The sequence below is a fragment of the Hyperolius riggenbachi genome, chromosome 12 (assembly GCF_040937935.1).
Source record: "Hyperolius riggenbachi isolate aHypRig1 chromosome 12, aHypRig1.pri, whole genome shotgun sequence".
Classification (NCBI taxonomy): Eukaryota; Metazoa; Chordata; class Amphibia; order Anura; family Hyperoliidae; genus Hyperolius; species Hyperolius riggenbachi.
In genome coordinates this window covers 15,788,808-15,806,119 of record NC_090657.1, presented here as the reverse complement: position 1 = coordinate 15,806,119, position 17,312 = coordinate 15,788,808, and the positions used below count along the sequence as shown (strand labels likewise).

The 17,312-nt window shown below is 43.4% G+C and overlaps 1 protein-coding gene across 2 annotated transcripts in view; it reads right to left on the bottom strand.

The window, feature by feature from the left end:
- The window catches only part of LOC137542409 (ABC-type organic anion transporter ABCA8-like), a 160,651-nt gene that overhangs the window by 66,790 nt on the left and 76,549 nt on the right, over nt 1-17,312 (bottom strand). For both annotated transcript variants that reach the window (XM_068264302.1, XM_068264303.1), the window contains exons 9-12: nt 16,766-16,941; nt 15,584-15,703; nt 8,425-8,563; nt 7,818-7,908 (exon numbers count right to left, since the gene is read on the bottom strand). In XM_068264302.1, the coding sequence (XP_068120403.1) occupies nt 7,818-7,908; nt 8,425-8,563; nt 15,584-15,703; nt 16,766-16,941 (526 nt within the window). The remainder of the gene's footprint in view (nt 1-7,817; nt 7,909-8,424; nt 8,564-15,583; nt 15,704-16,765; nt 16,942-17,312) is intronic.

Here is a 17,312-nt window from a genome sequence, read left to right as displayed (position 1 = left end):
ACTGAACAGAACAGGTATACAGTAGCGGGTCCACTGAACAGAACAGGTATGCAGTGGCGGGTTCACTGAACAGTACAGGTATACAGTGGCGGGTTCACTGAACAGAACAGGTATACAGTAGCGGGTCCACTGAACAGAACAGATATGCAAAGGCGGGTTCACTGAACAGTACAGGTATACAGTGGCGGGTTCACTGAACAGGTATACAGTAGCGGGTCCACAGAACAGAACGGGTATGCAGTGGCGGGTTCACTGAACAGTACAGGTATACAGTGGCGGGTTCACAGAACAGGTATGCAGTGGCAGGTTCACTGAACAGAACAGGTATGCAGTGGCGGGTTCACTGAACAGGTATACAGTGGCGGGTTCACTGAACAGAACAGGTATACAGTGGCAGGTTCACTGAACAGAACAGGTATGCAGTGGCGGGTTCACTGAACAGAACAGGTATACAGTGGCAGGTTCACTGAACAGAACAGGTATGCAGTAGCGGGTCCACTGAACAGAACAGGTATGCAGTGGCGGGTTCACTGAACAGTACAGGTATACAGTGGCGGGTTCACAGAACAGGTATGCAGTGGTAGGTTCACTGAACAGAACAGGTATGCAGTGGCGGGTTCACTGAACAGGTATACAGTGGCGGGTTCACTGAACAGAACAGGTATACAGTGGCAGGTCCACTGAACAGAACAGGTATGCAGTGGCGGGTTCACAGAACAGGTATGCAGTGGCAGGTTCACTGAACAGAACAGGTATGCAGTGGCGGGTCCACTGAACAGAACAGGTATGCAGTGGCGGGTCCACTGAACAGAACAGGTATGCAGTGGCAGGTTCACTGAACACAACAGGTATGCAGTGGTGGGTTCACTGAACAGGTATGCAGTGGTGGGTTCAGAGAACACGTATGCAGTGGCGGGTTCACTGAACAGGTATGCAGTGGCAGGTTCACTGAACAGGTATGCAGTGGTGGGTTCACAGAACAGGTATGCAGTGGTGGGTTCACAGAACAGGTATGCAGTGTTGGGTTCACAGAACAGGTATGCAGTGGTGGGTTCACAGTACAGGTATGCAGTGGTGGGTTCACAGAACAGGTATGCAGCCAGGAACAAGCTAAGCCTAACTAATCTTTCCCTATGAGAGACAGTCTGCAGCAGCTCGCCCTACTCTCACTAATGCAGGCACACGAGTGACCGTAATGGCCGCCGCTGCCTGCCTTATATAAGGGGGGTGGGGCTCCAGGGGCTAGTGTAGCCTAATTGGCTACACTGGGCCTGCTGACTGTGATGTAGAGGGTCAAAGTTGACCCTCCATGTGCATTATGGGGCGAACCGAACTTCCGCAAAGGTTCGCCTGCGGGACGCGAACGCGAATCACGGAAGTTCGCATGGAACCGTTCGCAGGCGAACCGTTCGGCCCAACTCTACTCCTGATCACTCAGCCAAACCCTCAGATCTCCCTCAGACCCCCTTCCGATCACCTCCCCAGTGCATTGATTGCATCTATTTTCCCCTCTAACCACCCCCTGAGACACCCATCAATCACCTCCTGTCACCCCCCTAGCACTCCTATCCATCAGATCAGGCCCAATACAACCTGTCATCTAAAAGGCCACCCTGCTTATGACCGGTTCCACAAAATGTGCCCCCTCATAGACCACCTGTCATCAAAATTTGCAGATGCTTATACCCCTGAACAGTCATTTTGAGACATTTGGTTTCCTGACTACTCACGGTTTTGGGCCCGTAAAATGCCAGGGCGGTATAGGAACCCCACAAGTGACCCCATTTTAGAAAAAAAGACACCCCAAGGTATTCTGTTAGGTGTATGACGAGTTCATAGAAGATTTTATTTTTTGTCAAAAGTTAGCGGAAATTGATTTTTATTGTTTTTTTTTTTCTTCACAAAGTATCATTTTGTCACTAACTTGTGACAAAAAATAAAATCTTCTATGAACTCGCCATACACCTAACGGAATACCTTGGGGTGTCTTCTTTATAAAATGGGGTCACTTGTGGGGTTCCTATACTGCCCTGGCATTTTAGGGGCCCTAAACCGTGAGGAGTAGTCTTGAAAATAAAATGACCTGTGAAATCCTAAAGGTACTCATTGGACTTTGGGCCCCTTAGCGCAGTTAGGGTGCAAAAAAGTGCCACACATGTGGTATCGCCGTACTCAGGAGAAGTAGTATAATGTGTTTTGGGGTGTATTTTTACACATATCCATGCTGAGTGGGAGAAATCTCTCTGTAAATGGACAATTGTGTGTAAAAAAAAATCTAACAATTGTCATTTACAGAGATATTTCTCGCACCCAGCATGGGTATGTGTAAAAATACACCCCAAAACACATCATACTACTTCTCCTGAGTACGGTGGTACCACATGTGTGGCACTTTTTTACACCCTAAGTGCACTAAGGGGCCCAAAGTCCAATGAGTACCTTTAAGCAGGCCATACACTGGCTCGATTCCCGGCCGTTTCGACAGCAGATTCGATTCTGGGATCGAATCTGCTGCCAATCGTTTGCGGTAAACGCAGCCACCGATCCGATTTCCTCCCGAAATCGGATCGGTCCGTCGATCGCGCCGTGCGGGAAATTACCCTCGATCGCCCGCGGGTAAAGTGCGCGTCGCTAGCGGCGGCCGATCCGATCAAGTATACATTACCTGAGGCTGGCCCCCGGGTGTCTTCTCCACGCTGCACGGCTCTGTTCCGGCTCCATCCATCTAGGCGCTTCCTGTGTCACTGCAGTGACCAGGAAGTTCAAATAGAGGGCGCTCTATTTGAACTTCCTGGTCACGGAGTAACACAGGAAGCGCCGTAATGGAGCCGGAACAGAGCCGTGCAATGCGGAGAAGATGCCCGGGAGCCAGCATCAGATAATGTATACGGGGGGGGGGGGGGGGGGGTTTGGGCAGGCGGCAGGATCAGCTCAGCAGATGGTGAATCGGTTTCAGGCTGAAATCGATTCACAATCTGTTTGCAGTAAAGGCAGCCATACGATCCCTCTCTGATCAGATTCGATCAGATAGGGATCTGTCAGCTGGTCGATCTAATGGCACATCGACCAGTGTATGGCCACCTTTAGGATTTCACAGGTCATTTTGCGACATTTGGTTTCAAGACTACTCCTCACGGTTTAGGGCCCCTAAAATGCCAGGGCAGTATAGGAACCCCACAAATGACCCCATTCTAGAAAGAAGACACCCAAAGGTATTCCGTTAGGAGTATGGTGAGTTCATAGAAGATTTTATTTTTTGTCACAAGTTAGCGGAATATGACACTTTGTGAAAAAAAAAAAATTTAAAATCAATTTCCGCTAACTTGTGACAAAAAATAAAATCTTCTATGAACTCACCATACTCCTAACGGAATACCTTTGGGTGTCTTCTTTCTAAAATGGGCTCATTAGTGGGGTTCCTATACTGCCCTGGCATTTTAGGGGCCCTAAACCGTGAGGAGTAGTCTTGAAACAAAAATGACCTGTGAAATCCTAAAGGTACTCATTGGACTTTGGGCCCCTTAGCGCAGTTAGGGTGCAAAAAAGTGCCACACATGTGGTATCGCCGTACTCAGGAGAAGTAGTATAATGTGTTTTGGGGTGTATTTTTACACATACCCATGCTGAGTGGGAGAAATATCTCTGTAAATGGACAATTGTGTGTAAAAAAAAATCAAACAATTGTTATTTACGGAGATATTTCTCCCACCCAGCATGGGTAGGTGTAAAAATACACCCCAAAACACATTATACTACTTCTCCTGAGTACGGCAATACCACATGTGTGGCACTTTTTTGCAGCCTAACTGCGCTAAGGGGCCCAAAGTCCAATGAGCACCTTTAGGCTTTACAGGGGTGCCTACAATTAGGCACCCCCCAAAATGCCAGGACAGTAAACACACCCCACAAATTACCCCATTTTGGAAAGTAGACACTTCAAGGTATTCAGAGAGGAGCATAGTGAGTCCGTGGCAGATTTCATTTTTTTTTGTCGCAAGTTAGCAGAAATGGAAACTTTTTTTTTTTCTTTTTTGTCACAAAGTGTCATTTTCCGCTAACTTGTGACAAAAAATAAAATCTTCTATGTACTCACCATGCCTCTCAGTGAATACCTTGGGATGTCTTCTTTCCAAAATGGGGTCATTTGGGGGGTATTTATCCTATCCTGGAATTCTAGCCCCTCATGAAACATGACAGGTGGTCAGAAAAGTCAGAGATGCTGGAAAATGGGAAAATTCACTTTTTGCACCATAGTTTGTAAACGCTATAACTTTTACCCAAACCAATCAATATAGGCTGAATTGGGTTTTTTTTAAATTAAAAACATGTTTGTCCACATTTTTCGTTCTGCATGTATACAGAAATTTTACTTTATTTGAAAAACGTCAGCACAGAAAGTTAAAAAAATCATTTTTTTGACAAAATTCATGTCTTTTTTGATGAATATAATAAAAAGTAAAAATCGCAGCAGCAATCAAATAGCACCAAAATAAAGCTTTATTAGTGACAAGAAAAGGAGCCAAAATTCATTTAGGTGGTAGGTTGTATGAGCGAGCAATAAACCGTGAAAGCTGCAGTGGTCTGAATGGAAAAAATGGGTCTGGTCCTTAAAGAGAACCAGAGATGAAGCAACCTCATGTATTTTACCTTATAAATCAGTGGGAACATGACAGTAAACACCTAATCTGCTCTTTGTTACATTGTTCTCTGTTTAATTTGCCTGTTATCACCTCTAAGATAAGAATCCCGACTAAGCAGTCGGTCTGGCTTTGCTACAGAATAATTATAGCTGAGACTGTGTTCTTTGCTGTCTTCAAGTCCAAGCCTGCCCCCTGCTGGCTTTGCTCAGGAATCATTATAGCTGAGTCATTATAGCAAAGCCAGAATCAATGCTCAGTCCGGGATTCTTATCTCAGCTAGATAACAGACACTTTTAGCAGTGAGGATGGAACAGAGAGCATGGTAAATGTTTTCTCTAATGTTCCCACTGATTTCTATGGTAAAATACACAAGGGTGCTTCGTCTCTGGTTCACTTTAGGGGGGGGGGGGGGGGTAAAGCCCACGGTCCTCAAGTGGTTAAACTAGAAGGCAGAGTCCCTCATTCACAACTGTATATTTTTAGCATATCGGTTTGAAGTCAACCAGAGATGAAGCACCCTCATGTATTTTACCATATAGATCAGTGGGAACATTAGAGAAAACACCTACCCTGCTCTGTGTTATTCTTCACTGTTCAGCTTGCTTCTTATCAGCCCGGATAAAATCCCCAACTGAGCATTCAGTCTGGCTTTGCTCAGGAATCATTATAGCTGAGTCTGTCTTCTCTGATGTCTTTTCAAGCCCAAGCCTGCCCCCTTCTGGCTCTGCTCAGGAATCATTATAGCTGAGCCATTATTGCAAAGCCAGACTGAATGCTCAGTCAGGGATTTTATCAGAGCTGATAAGAAGCAAGCTGAACAGTGAAGAATGAAACAGAGAGCAGGGTAGGTGTTTTCTCTAATGTTCCCACTAATATATATGGTAAAATACATGAGGGTGCTTCGTCTCTGGATTTTATCAGAGCTGATAAGAAGCAAGCTGAACAGTGAAGAATGAAACAGAGAGCAGGGTAGGTGTTTTCTCTAATGTTCCCACTAATATATATGGTAAAATACATGAGGGTGCTTCGTCTCTGGTTCATTTTAAGCAGAAACCAAAGCACCATAGGGATGTTACCTTGTTCAGATATTTTGAGAAACAGGGAACTCAGATAGCAACAGACCAGTAGTTAGGTGTTGTCAGAATTCTAGCGGTTTTATTTATGCAGGAAAAGCTGTCATATATGTATGTTTTAAGTTTCAATGTTGTATGCAAAATGTCATTGTAAACTGTAAAGTTAGAGTACTTTTTTAAAATATTGCTCTGAGACATCTTAGCATATTCCAGGCTGTTAAGCGTATAAGATTATTTTAACTTGTAAGCTAGAAGTTTGTTGACAACATGTACTTGTTACAAGGGCCAGCAAGAAAAGATAACATTTCCCAGCAAGAGAAAATCAAAATATGAAAAGTATAAACATTGCAATAAGTTTGAACATTGATAGCTGATAACATATGCTATGTTTTAGTTAAACATTATGAAATAGTGACATCTGTCGATGGAATTATTACATTTATTTATTCATAAAGAAAGGCAATAAAACATGATTTTATATTATTAAGATTTAATATGCAATTATATCTTATATGATTAATTGTTTTAAGAAGAATTATATAATAAGCTTTATATTTAAATAAGTATATTAGTAGCCCTGTATGTTTCAATAAGCATTTAATTGCTGAAGACTCTTACAGTGTCAACCTGACCAATCTTATTTCTGGGAAAAAACAGACACATTCCAAACTAATTAGCGGAAGTCCTAGTCAAGCCCACACTTTGTTTTCTGTTTGTGCCATGTATATTTTAGCTATGATTAAGGACCAGTAGGTCTGAAACATGTCAGCTACAGATGTCTGATCGGTGTTTTGGGATACGTCCACAATAAAGGATTTTTAGGATATGTGCGGACCCCCTCCTTTTGCTATAATTAGCGGAAGGACACATTATCAGAAATGCGTCATGAATGACATTGTTTAGTCTCAATGTCTGGGGCAAAAAAGTCAACCAGCAGACAAGATGGCTGGTGACGTCCATTTTTAATCAACTGCATCAGAAATGACCTAATCAGAATTTATAAACATTAATATTATGATTTAGGTATTCAAAGCAAGATAAAGCATTGACGGACGGAAGCTTTAGCCAATCAAAACCTGGGATTCAGGAAAATTCCAGATTAGGCAGCCATATTGCATCCAATCACTATAAAAGTGGGAGCTGAAAGCTCATAGTTTGCACTAGCCTACCAATCTCCTGAGAAGACACATGAGGCAGAAGCTACCTTCCCACAAGTGGTTCTAGATGCTGAAGAGAAGACAGAGAAGGGGTAATATGCTTAATATTCTGGTGATTTACTTTAATAATTTTTCAGCATAAGTTCTGTTAAGATGTTAGCAAGAAGTTTTTTTAGAAGCTATTTTTTATGCTATTTCTTAGAAGATTATTACAAGTTTTACACAGCTACTATATACACAGCTATTGGTACAGATTAAACTACTTTTGATCTTATTCTACATAACACAACTGTTATATTCTTTTTTGAATGTACTTAGAAGATTGCTGATCACTTGGCTATAAAGCCTTGATGAGATGGAATACTGTTATAAGGGATCACTACTTGGAACTGTTCATATTTTGTATATATGCTGTATGATAAGCAAATACATTTTTTATATAAAATCATATACTGAGTGCTCTGATTCATTTCAAGGTATACCGTCAATCTATAATTACTGTTATAGAGGGTTCAGACCCCGCTATGCCAGATTTATATGATAGCAATGCTTTAAGGGCTGGTCCTTTACTGAGTTAGCAGTCATGAAAAAGGTAAGAACCGCTCAGGTTTTTGACAGTGTGAGGCGATAGGAACAGGGCTATACTATAGTCAAGCCCAAAGGAGGTTAGTACAAAGTGTGGCCTTTTATGAAATGCATAGGAGCGTAATTTTAGGACTGCGTGAACGCCCTCAACTGGGCAATGAGAGAATTATGTGGAGATGTCTGGGCACCTCTCTTACCAGGTATATTATGACAGAGAAGTAAAATTAGCTGTGACTCAACCTGGTGAGATTGTGTGACTAGAAGATGGGAATTAGATGATGAAATTGGGAGATGGCTGAGATTTTATGAGCGGACAATGTTCGAAGCTGTGTGACTGGAATTTGCCCAGACCTTGGACTTACCTCAGGAGATATCCAATGCCCCATTTTCGCTTTAGGAACAAAGAGGACCCAACACACTTAAGCCTCCCAGCAGAGATCACAGCCTTACGATCTACATGTGTGAAAAAGATAACAACATTTGTCCAGAGATCCTTGGTGAATAACAGTGAAAGTACAAGACCTGACATAAGAGCAGCCATTCTAGGAGACATACATACCTAGCTGCAGTTACTGTAAAAATCTATACATAGCCAAATGAGGTCACTGTGATAGCTAATATATATATACTCACTCAACTGCAGACACTGTGAGAAGTAATATATTTCAATACTGTAGGTATGTCTATCTACAGTCATTGTGATCACCCATATAAATTACTGTGAAGAGTCATATATATAACTATATGTTGCGAAAATGTATGCAAAATTTTAGTAAATTGGAATCAGCAGATTATGATCATCACTAATTCATTTAATGGCTATGCACCTTTGAGAGATACCTGTGCACACTTTATATTTCTGGTGAAAATGAGGAGGTACAATCATTTCATCCAAGGAAAATGTACAATAAGGATGAGTATGCAGCTTAAATGGTAAACAGGCTCCGGAACATTACCAGGGGATCTTACCTGCTAGAATATCGGCCTCATCCATAAACTGAGTGCTGAGCAGCGTCACCCGGTCTGCCTTCCTCTCCTTCAGAATAGCCCACACCTGGTGGCGGGAACATGGGTCCAACCCAGCTGTGGGCTCATCCAGCAGCAGAACCTGGAAGACAACAGCAGAGGTATATATATGCCTGGGTAAGAGCTAAAGAGCTAGATGGGGGGCCATGCCGCGGCATACAAATAAATATGCTGTGATGCTTTTCTTCTTTCTCTGCCTGAAAGAGTTAATATTATACTATGCAACTGACAGTTTTTCTCCAGTCACGATCCAGTTGGACTACTGATAAGGCAATATAGCCAAAAAATTATTTGCTCTTGGAAGCCCAGTTCTCTGCCAGGAGAGGATAGATTAAAAAAACAAATAAACAAAAAGGTCATTAGTTCCTACACTGTATTTTTATTATTATTATTATTTATTGAATTTATAAAGCGCCAACATATTACGCAGCGCTGGACAATAAATATATACAATGATACAAGGATGACAGACATAAGGTTATACAACATAGAACAAAGTTAAACATGCAAATTGTTCAAAATACATGATCGTGTGATATGGGCTGGTTAGGTAGGCCCAGTAATACAAGTACAGGCTGTCATAGGACAGGAGCACATGATCCTGTAGATTACACTAGGGAAGGGAGAGGGTACAAGATACATGATCATGTGATATGGGCTGGTTAGGTAGGCCCACTAATACAAGTACAGGCTGTCATAGGACAGGAGCACACAATCCTGTAGATTACACTAGGGAGTGGAGGACTGTATTTGAGCACTCTGTGACACAGAGACAGACTGTTACAGTCAGCTGAGACAAAACAATAAACTGCTTATGTATTTAAAGGGACCCCGTGTGCAGGCGCCGTGGGTATGCATCTAAGTATACCCACGGCTATTTGGTTAAGAGAAGACACTTACCAGCCCCTTAGGTAAGCACTCCTGCACCTGGGCTAATCACTATCCATTACATGGGATCAGCGACTGACATAAAGACGCGCTGTGACCTCGGAATAGGAAGCCTGCGCATGCGTGAACCACGATATGATGCGTGGCAGAGGGAGGGGGAAGAAGCCAGGAAGCCCACGCATGCACAGAGAGGACCCGCAGGCTTTCTATTCCGTGGTCACAGCGCAAATTTATGTCAGAGTCGCTGATCCCATGTGATGGATAGCGGCCAGCCCGGGAGCAGGGGTGTCTCCTCTTAACCAAATAGACATGGGCATTCTTACATGCATACCCATGGCGTCTGCTCAGGTTCCCTTTAAACATAACAAGAAACTGTGGGATATCAAAGTCATTTTTAAGAGTAGGAGCATAGATACAATTGTTAATCTCTTAACTTTCTTTTCACTTAAAGGGACCCTGAACTGTCAATAAAATTGAAATTGGGACCTACCTGGGGCTTCCTCCAAGCCCACCGTAGGCCGCGAGGTCCCCCAGAGTCCTCCTGGTTCCTCTCCCAGTTCCGCTGGCGGCTCCGTTATCGGCGACTTTCATACTGAAGGTCGGCAGTACACTTACTGGATGAGCACACCGGCCGGCATGACAGTCAAACCGGCCGGCATGAGGCATGACAGTCCTGCGCATGTGGTTTTCTAACTCTGAACCGCGCATGTGCAGGACTGTCACGCCGCCGCAGGACAGGTGTTTTTCCTGATTGTAGATCAATGATAGCATCTGAGATTTTGTTAAGTGTAATGCTGGCTACACACAGTGCATTCCCGCATCGAATGCGCCGCTCGATTCCCGTCGATTCGATTATTTACGAGCATTTCCGAGCGCATTTTGATGATTTGTAGGTCGGTTGCCATGTAAAGTATGGCAAATCGACCTAACGATCCAACGAAACGCGAATCGGACATGTCGGAAATAAACGATTCGGCGGGAATCGAGCGGCGCATCGAGTGCGGCAACTTTTTAAAATATTGCTTCGTGACATCTCAGCATATTCCAAGCAGTGAAACTCATAATTGGATTATTTTAGTTACAAAAAGCCAGAACATAAGTGTGTGGCCTTGACATTTGAAAGATGCTTCTGCATAAAGACTGGGAGAAATGTAAAAGTCACAATACTGTAGCAATTTTATACATACATTTGCTCATTTATTACACATAAATATTATTATTCTAAATATTAATAATCAATACAGTCCTTCTAAAGAGAGAATTATTGTTAAACCCTATATAATAGAATTTAATACTTCGAAATATATTTTGAAATTCTGGATTCTTCCAGTGACTGATGATTTGAGACAGTTAAACAATCTGTTTTGGTTCTGGAGAATGGTTGACGTGTTCTGGGTACAAGGCTGTCTCTGGTAGCTGAACACTGAAAGCTGATAACACATGATTTGAGAACAGGCGCCATGAAAAATAATAAAACAAGTATTATTAATACTGCTTGTTATTTATGATGAGATAGTGACATCTTGCGGTGGAAATTATATTTATTTCTTCATCAGAAAGACAAATATATAGAACATGATTGTATATTATTAACCCTCCTGGCGGTCTATTAAAAACCGACAGGGGGCAGCGCTGCCGTTTTTTTGATTTTTTTTAAAAAATCATGTAGCGAGCCCAGGGCTCGCTACATGATAGCCACTGCTTAGCGGCATCCCCCCAGCCCCTCCGATCGCCTCCGGCAATAGGCGATCAGGAAATCCCGTTCAAAGAACAGGATTTCCTGGAGGGTTTCCCCTGTTGCCATGGCGACGGGGCGGGATGACGTCACCGACGTCATGGACGTCGTAACGTCTAAGGGAGTCCCGATCCACCCCTTAGCGCTGCCTGGAGCTGATAGGCCACGCAGCGCAGGGGTCTAGGGGGGGGGGGGGGCTCTGCGGTGACGCGGATAGCGGCGAATCGGTGTGCTGACGCAGCTAGCAAAGTGCTAGCTGCGTTCAGCAAAAAAAAAAAAAAATTACGCATATCGGCCCAGCAGGGCCTGAGAAAACCTCCTGCGCGGCTTACCCCAAACTACGTTTGGGGTTACCGCCAGGAAGGTTAAGATTTAATATGCAATTATTTCTTATATGATTCATTGTTTTAAGAAGAATTATATAATAAGCTTTATATTTAAATAAGTATATTAGAAACCCTGTATATTTCATTAAGCCCTAAATTGCTGAAGACTCTCACAGGTCTGTGTTAAGGTGCATACACACATCAGACTATAGTCTTTGGAAAATGAAAGATCACAGACCAATCTTACCACCCTTCATGTAGTATGAGAGCCATACTCTACACAGTCTATTCTATGGAGCTGAACTCCCCATCAGAAAAAAAAAATCTTTGCAAGATGCTGCACACAAACATCCTGCACACACTCAAAAGATCTGTAGCTGCAAAAGATCTGTTCCTGCCAAAAATCCATTCCTGCAAATTGCAATGATAGTCTATGAGATCTGCAAATCATCATACACACGATTTAACTGACATTCATCTGCAGATCAGATCCACCAGGATGGATTTTCAGATCTGCGGATGATTGCTTGATCTGCAGATGAATGTCAGTTAAATCATGTGTGTATGATGATCTGCAGATCTCATAGACTATCATTGCAATTTGCAGGAACAGATCTTTTGCAGATACTGATCTTTTGTGTCTGTACAGCATCTTTGTGTGCAGCGCCTTGCAAGTATTTTTTTTTGTTGTGGAGTTCACCTCCATAGAAAAGAATGTGTAGAGTATGGCTCTCATACTACATGAAGGGTGGTAAGATTGGTCTGTGATCTTTCATTTTCCAAAGACTATAGTCTGATGTGTGTATGAGCCTTTAGTGTCAATTTGACCAACCTTATGTCAGGGAAAGTACCAAGACATTCCAACCTAATTAGCAGAGAACACTTTATCAGAAATGCATCATGAATTACATTGTTTAGTCTCAATGTCTGGTGCAAAAAAGTCAACCAGCAGACAAGATGGCTGGTGACGTCCATTTTTAATTAACTGCGTCAGAAATGACCCTATATCAAATGTCAAGCACTCCAAATGACGTAGATTCTCACAGTTAAGATAATTAAGGTATTCAAAACAAAAAAGTGTTATGGGAATTTTAAATGTCAAAGATAGCGAGCTACGCATGGAAGCTTTAGCCAATCAGAACCTGAGATTCAGGGAAATTCCAGATTAGGCAGCCATATTGCTTCCTGCCCCTATAAAAGTAGGAGATGAAAGCTCATAGTTTGCAGAAGCCCAACAATCTCCTGAGAAGATACAGGAGGCAGAAGCTACCTTCCCACACGTGGTTCTAGATGCTGAAGACATGACAGAGAAGGGGTAATATGCTTAATATTCTGGTGATTTACTTTATTAATTTTTCAGCATTAAGTTCTGTTAAGATGTTAGCAAGAAGGTTTTTTAGAAGCTATTTTTTATGCTATTTCTTTAAGAACATTACTACAAGTTTTACACAGCTACTAGATACACAGCTATTGATACAGATGAGACTACTTGATAAGATGGAATACCGTTAGAAGGAAACACTACTTGGAACTGTTCATATTTTGTATATATGCTGTATGATAAGCAAATACAATTCTTATATAAAATCATATACTTAGTGCTCCGATTCATGTCAAGGTATACCGTCAATCTATAATTACTGTTATAGAGGGTTCAGACCCCACTATGCCAGATTTATATGATAGCAACGACTTAAAGGGCTGGTCCTTTACTGAGTTAGCAATCATGAAAAAGGCATGAACCGCTCAGTTTTTTGACAGGTGAAAAGTCTAGGACCGGTCCTGGGGGCGGGGCACTACGTCTTCTTCTTGCTTGAAGGTTGAGGCACGTAGCCTATTATATACAGTGGGTTGCAAAAGTATTCGCCCCCCTTGAATTTTTCCACATTTTGTCACATTACTGACATGAATGAATACATTTTATTGGAATTCCACATGAAAGACCAACACAAAGTGATGTACACATGAGGAGTGGAATAAAAATCATACAGGATTTCAAACATTTTTTTTACAAATAACTGCAAAGTGGTGTGTGCATAATTATTCAGCCCCTTTTGATCTGAGTGCAGTCAGTTGACTATAGACATTGCCTGATGAGTGCTAATGATTAAATAGAGTGCACCTGTGTGTAATCTAATGTAAGTACAAATACAGCTGCTCTGTGAGGGCCTGAGAGGTTGTGTAAGAGAATATTGGGAGCAACAACACCGTGAAGTCCAAAGAACACACAAGACAGGTCAGGGATCAAGTTATTGAGAAATTTAAAGCAGGCTTAGGCTACAAAAAGATTTCCAAAGCCTCGAACATCCCAAGGAGCACTGTTCAAGCGATCATTCAGAAATGGAAGGAGTATGACACAACTGTAAACCTACTAAGACAAGGCCATCCACCTAAACTCACAGGCCGAATACGGAGAACGCTAATCAGAAATGCAGTCAAGAGGCCCATGGTGACTCTGGACGAGCTGCAGAGATCTACAGCTCAGGTGGGAGACTCTGTCCATAGGACAACTATTAGTCATGCACTGTATAAAGTTGGCCTTTATGGAAGAGTGACAAGAAGAAAGGCATTGTTACCAGAAAGCATAAGAAGTCCCGTTTTCAGTTTGCCACAAGCCATGTGCGGGACACAGCAACCGTGTGGAAGAAGGTGCTCTGGTCAGATAAGACCAAAATGGAACTTTTTGGCCAAAATGCAAAACGCTATGTGTGGCAGAAAACTAACACTGCACATCACTCTGAACACACCATCCCCACTGTCAAATATGGTGGTGGCAGCATCATGCTCGGGGGGTGCATCTCTTTAGCAGGGACAGGGAAGCTGGTCAGAGTTGATGGGAAGATGGATGGAGCCAAATACAGGGCAAACTTGGAAGAAAACCTTTTGGAGGATGCAAGAGACTTGAGACTGGGGTGAAGGTTCACCTTCCAGCAGGGCAACAACCCTAAACATAAAGCCAGGGCAACAATGGAATGGTTTAAAACAAAACATATCTATGTGTTAATATGGCCCAGTCAAAGTCCAGATCTAAATCCAATCGAGAATCTGTGGCAAGATCTGAAAACTGCTGTTCACAAACGCTGTCCATCTAATCTGACTGAGCTGGAGCTGTTTTGCAAAGAAGAATGAGCCAGGATTTTAGTCTCTAGATGTGCAAAGCTGGTAGAGACATACCCTAAAAGACTGGCAGCTGTAATTGCAGCAAAAGGTGGTTCTAAAAAGTATTGACTCAGGGGGCCGAATAATTACGCACACCCCACTTTGCAGTTATTTATTTGTAAAAAATGTTTGGAATGATGTATGATTTTCGATCCACTTCTCACGTGTACACCACTTCGTATTGGTCTTTCACGTGGAATTCCAATAAAATTGATGCATGTTTGTGGCAGTAATGTGACAAAATGTGGAAAACTTCAAGGGGGCCGAATACTTTTGCAACCCACTTTATATAGATTGCGGTAAGGAAGGGAAGTATATTAGACACTTTGTTCAATATAATTTCCTACATTTCATTTTATGCAGTCTTAAGCTAACATACTGCTACTGCAGTCCACATAAGGTAACCCCTTTCTATACTTCCCTATACAGCTTAAAGCAGGGCCGTTTTTAAGCAAAGACCTTTCAGGCCATTGCCTTGTGTGCCATTAGTAATGGGGGTGCATGCCCCTGATTAAGCTCCACACCTGGACTAAGCCATGCCTTGGATGAAACCACGCCTTGCAAATGAAGCCACGCCCCCATGGGTGTTTGTGCCTTCTGCTGTCCTCTTTTGTGCCTTCTACAGTCCTCCATGCCACCCTTGCCGCCCTGTGAGTCCTTCTGTCCCCGTGCCTCCTCCTGTACTATTTGTGCCTCCTTCTGTCCCCCTGTGTCCCTCTGCGCCTCCACTGTGTCCCTCTGTGCAACCTTCAGTCCCCCCTTTGTGCCTCCTCTGCTTCCCTCTGTGCCTCCTTCTGTCCCCCTGTGACCTCTTTCTTTCCCCCTTTGCGCCTCATTCTGCCCCCCAGTGTTGTCCTTCTGTCACCCTGTACCTTCTTCTGTCCCCTTTGTGCCCATTTGCAGCTCTGAAAGAATAGATTTCAGGTTATCATTCTTGCTATGCTGAGTCTGGAAAAAAAAAAAGTATATTGTACACTCACTGAACGCTGCTCACCTGCGGGTTCCCTAGAATGCTGATCCCTAGAGTCAGCTTCCTCCTCTGTCCTCCACTGAGGGTACCAGCCTCCTGATCCTGCACTTCTGCCAGCTGTAGATCAGAAATCACCTTTTGGACCTGAGCACACATAGAAAGAGGAGGTTCAGGGGCAAATCTGCCATGTGTCGCTGTACTAAGTACATTGTTAGAGTATTGTCTCCTAAAAACAGAAGGGAATCACAATCACTTCCAAAGTATGACAGCCCTCCAGCTGAGTTCAAGGTCCTGGGCTCATAAACCCTGTGGACGACACGAACCAGCAAGCTCCAAGACTTGTGGGAAACGTAAAACTCTATGGGAAGATAAAACGGGAGTGCAGTATGATGCGTTAACATTTATTGCATCTGCTTTAAAAGAAGTAAAATGCACTTACAAGATACAAATGGTATTCGAGCACATCACCCAATTTGTGGGTTGTCAAAGATCCTCTTGCAACACCTCCCTCGGAGATCCATAGCTGTGGCCAGCAGCATAGGCGTCCAGGTGGTGGATGGACAAATCCAGATGGAGTGGTGGGCGGGGTCCTGCTTTCAGAAATCCTGCAGCATCACGACACATTTTGGCGCTCCTACGCCTTTGTCAGATCTGGCGAAATGCGTCATGATGCTGCAGGCACTCTGAAAGCAGGACCCCACCCACCACTCCACCTGGATTTGTCCATCCACTACCTGGATGCCTATGTTGCTGGCCACAGCTATGGATCTCAGAGGGAGGAGTTGCGAGAGGGTCTCTAAAAACCCACAAGTTGGGTGATACGCTGGAATACCACTTGTATCATGTAAATGCATTTTACTCCTCTTACAGCACATGCAATAAACGATAATGCATCATATTGCACTCCCATTTTACGTTTACATACAATCGATTCCGCTTGTCTGAAATGCAACATCCATACTACATTATGGCATGATAGTTCATGATGAGCCAGGCATCCATCCAGGGTCACAGAACAGAGAACACACCTATTGCCCTTATTAGACAGGATCATTCACTCAGCTAACTATAAACCAACACCTCAGTCCGCATTCTTGGTTCACAGAGGCATAAAAGAATGTAAAGGGATAGGTGATAGGAAACATCACAATCTGCAGCATTCATGGCAGGAATTAGCATCTGTGCCTGGACTGCTGAACAGTTCACCTCTTGCTCTACGCGATTGCATGGGATCCCCTTGATTGCAGCAAAAATCTTCAGATTTTCCTTCACAGTCAGTGGATCAAACTTCACATCAAACTGTGGACAGAAGGAGGCTCTGTGGAGGATTTCCTGCAGCTGATCCATGTCTGACAGGTCATAGCCGTAGACTGAGGCAGAGCCTATGGCAGAACAGCAGAATATTCCCATTTACTGATCAGTTATAGAGCATCAACCTACCAATCCTAATGCTGAGCACTAGCACCTCCTCCTCGTCACCCTCATTTCACACACACTACATCATGCCCAGTGCATTTATGCATGGCTGGATTTGAGGCAAGGCCACAAAGGCCATGGCCTATGGCACCAGGAAGCAAGAGACGGGCAGCGGGCTGGCACAATAAGGCAGCTAAACTGCCAAACATGTAAACCCCACAGTCACAAACCCAGTCCGTGGCTGCGCTGCTTCCACGGGATGAGCAGTGGAGCACTGATCCTGAGCTCCCCCCAAGCACAGCACTCAATGGGGGAGCACAGGACCAGAGAATTACAA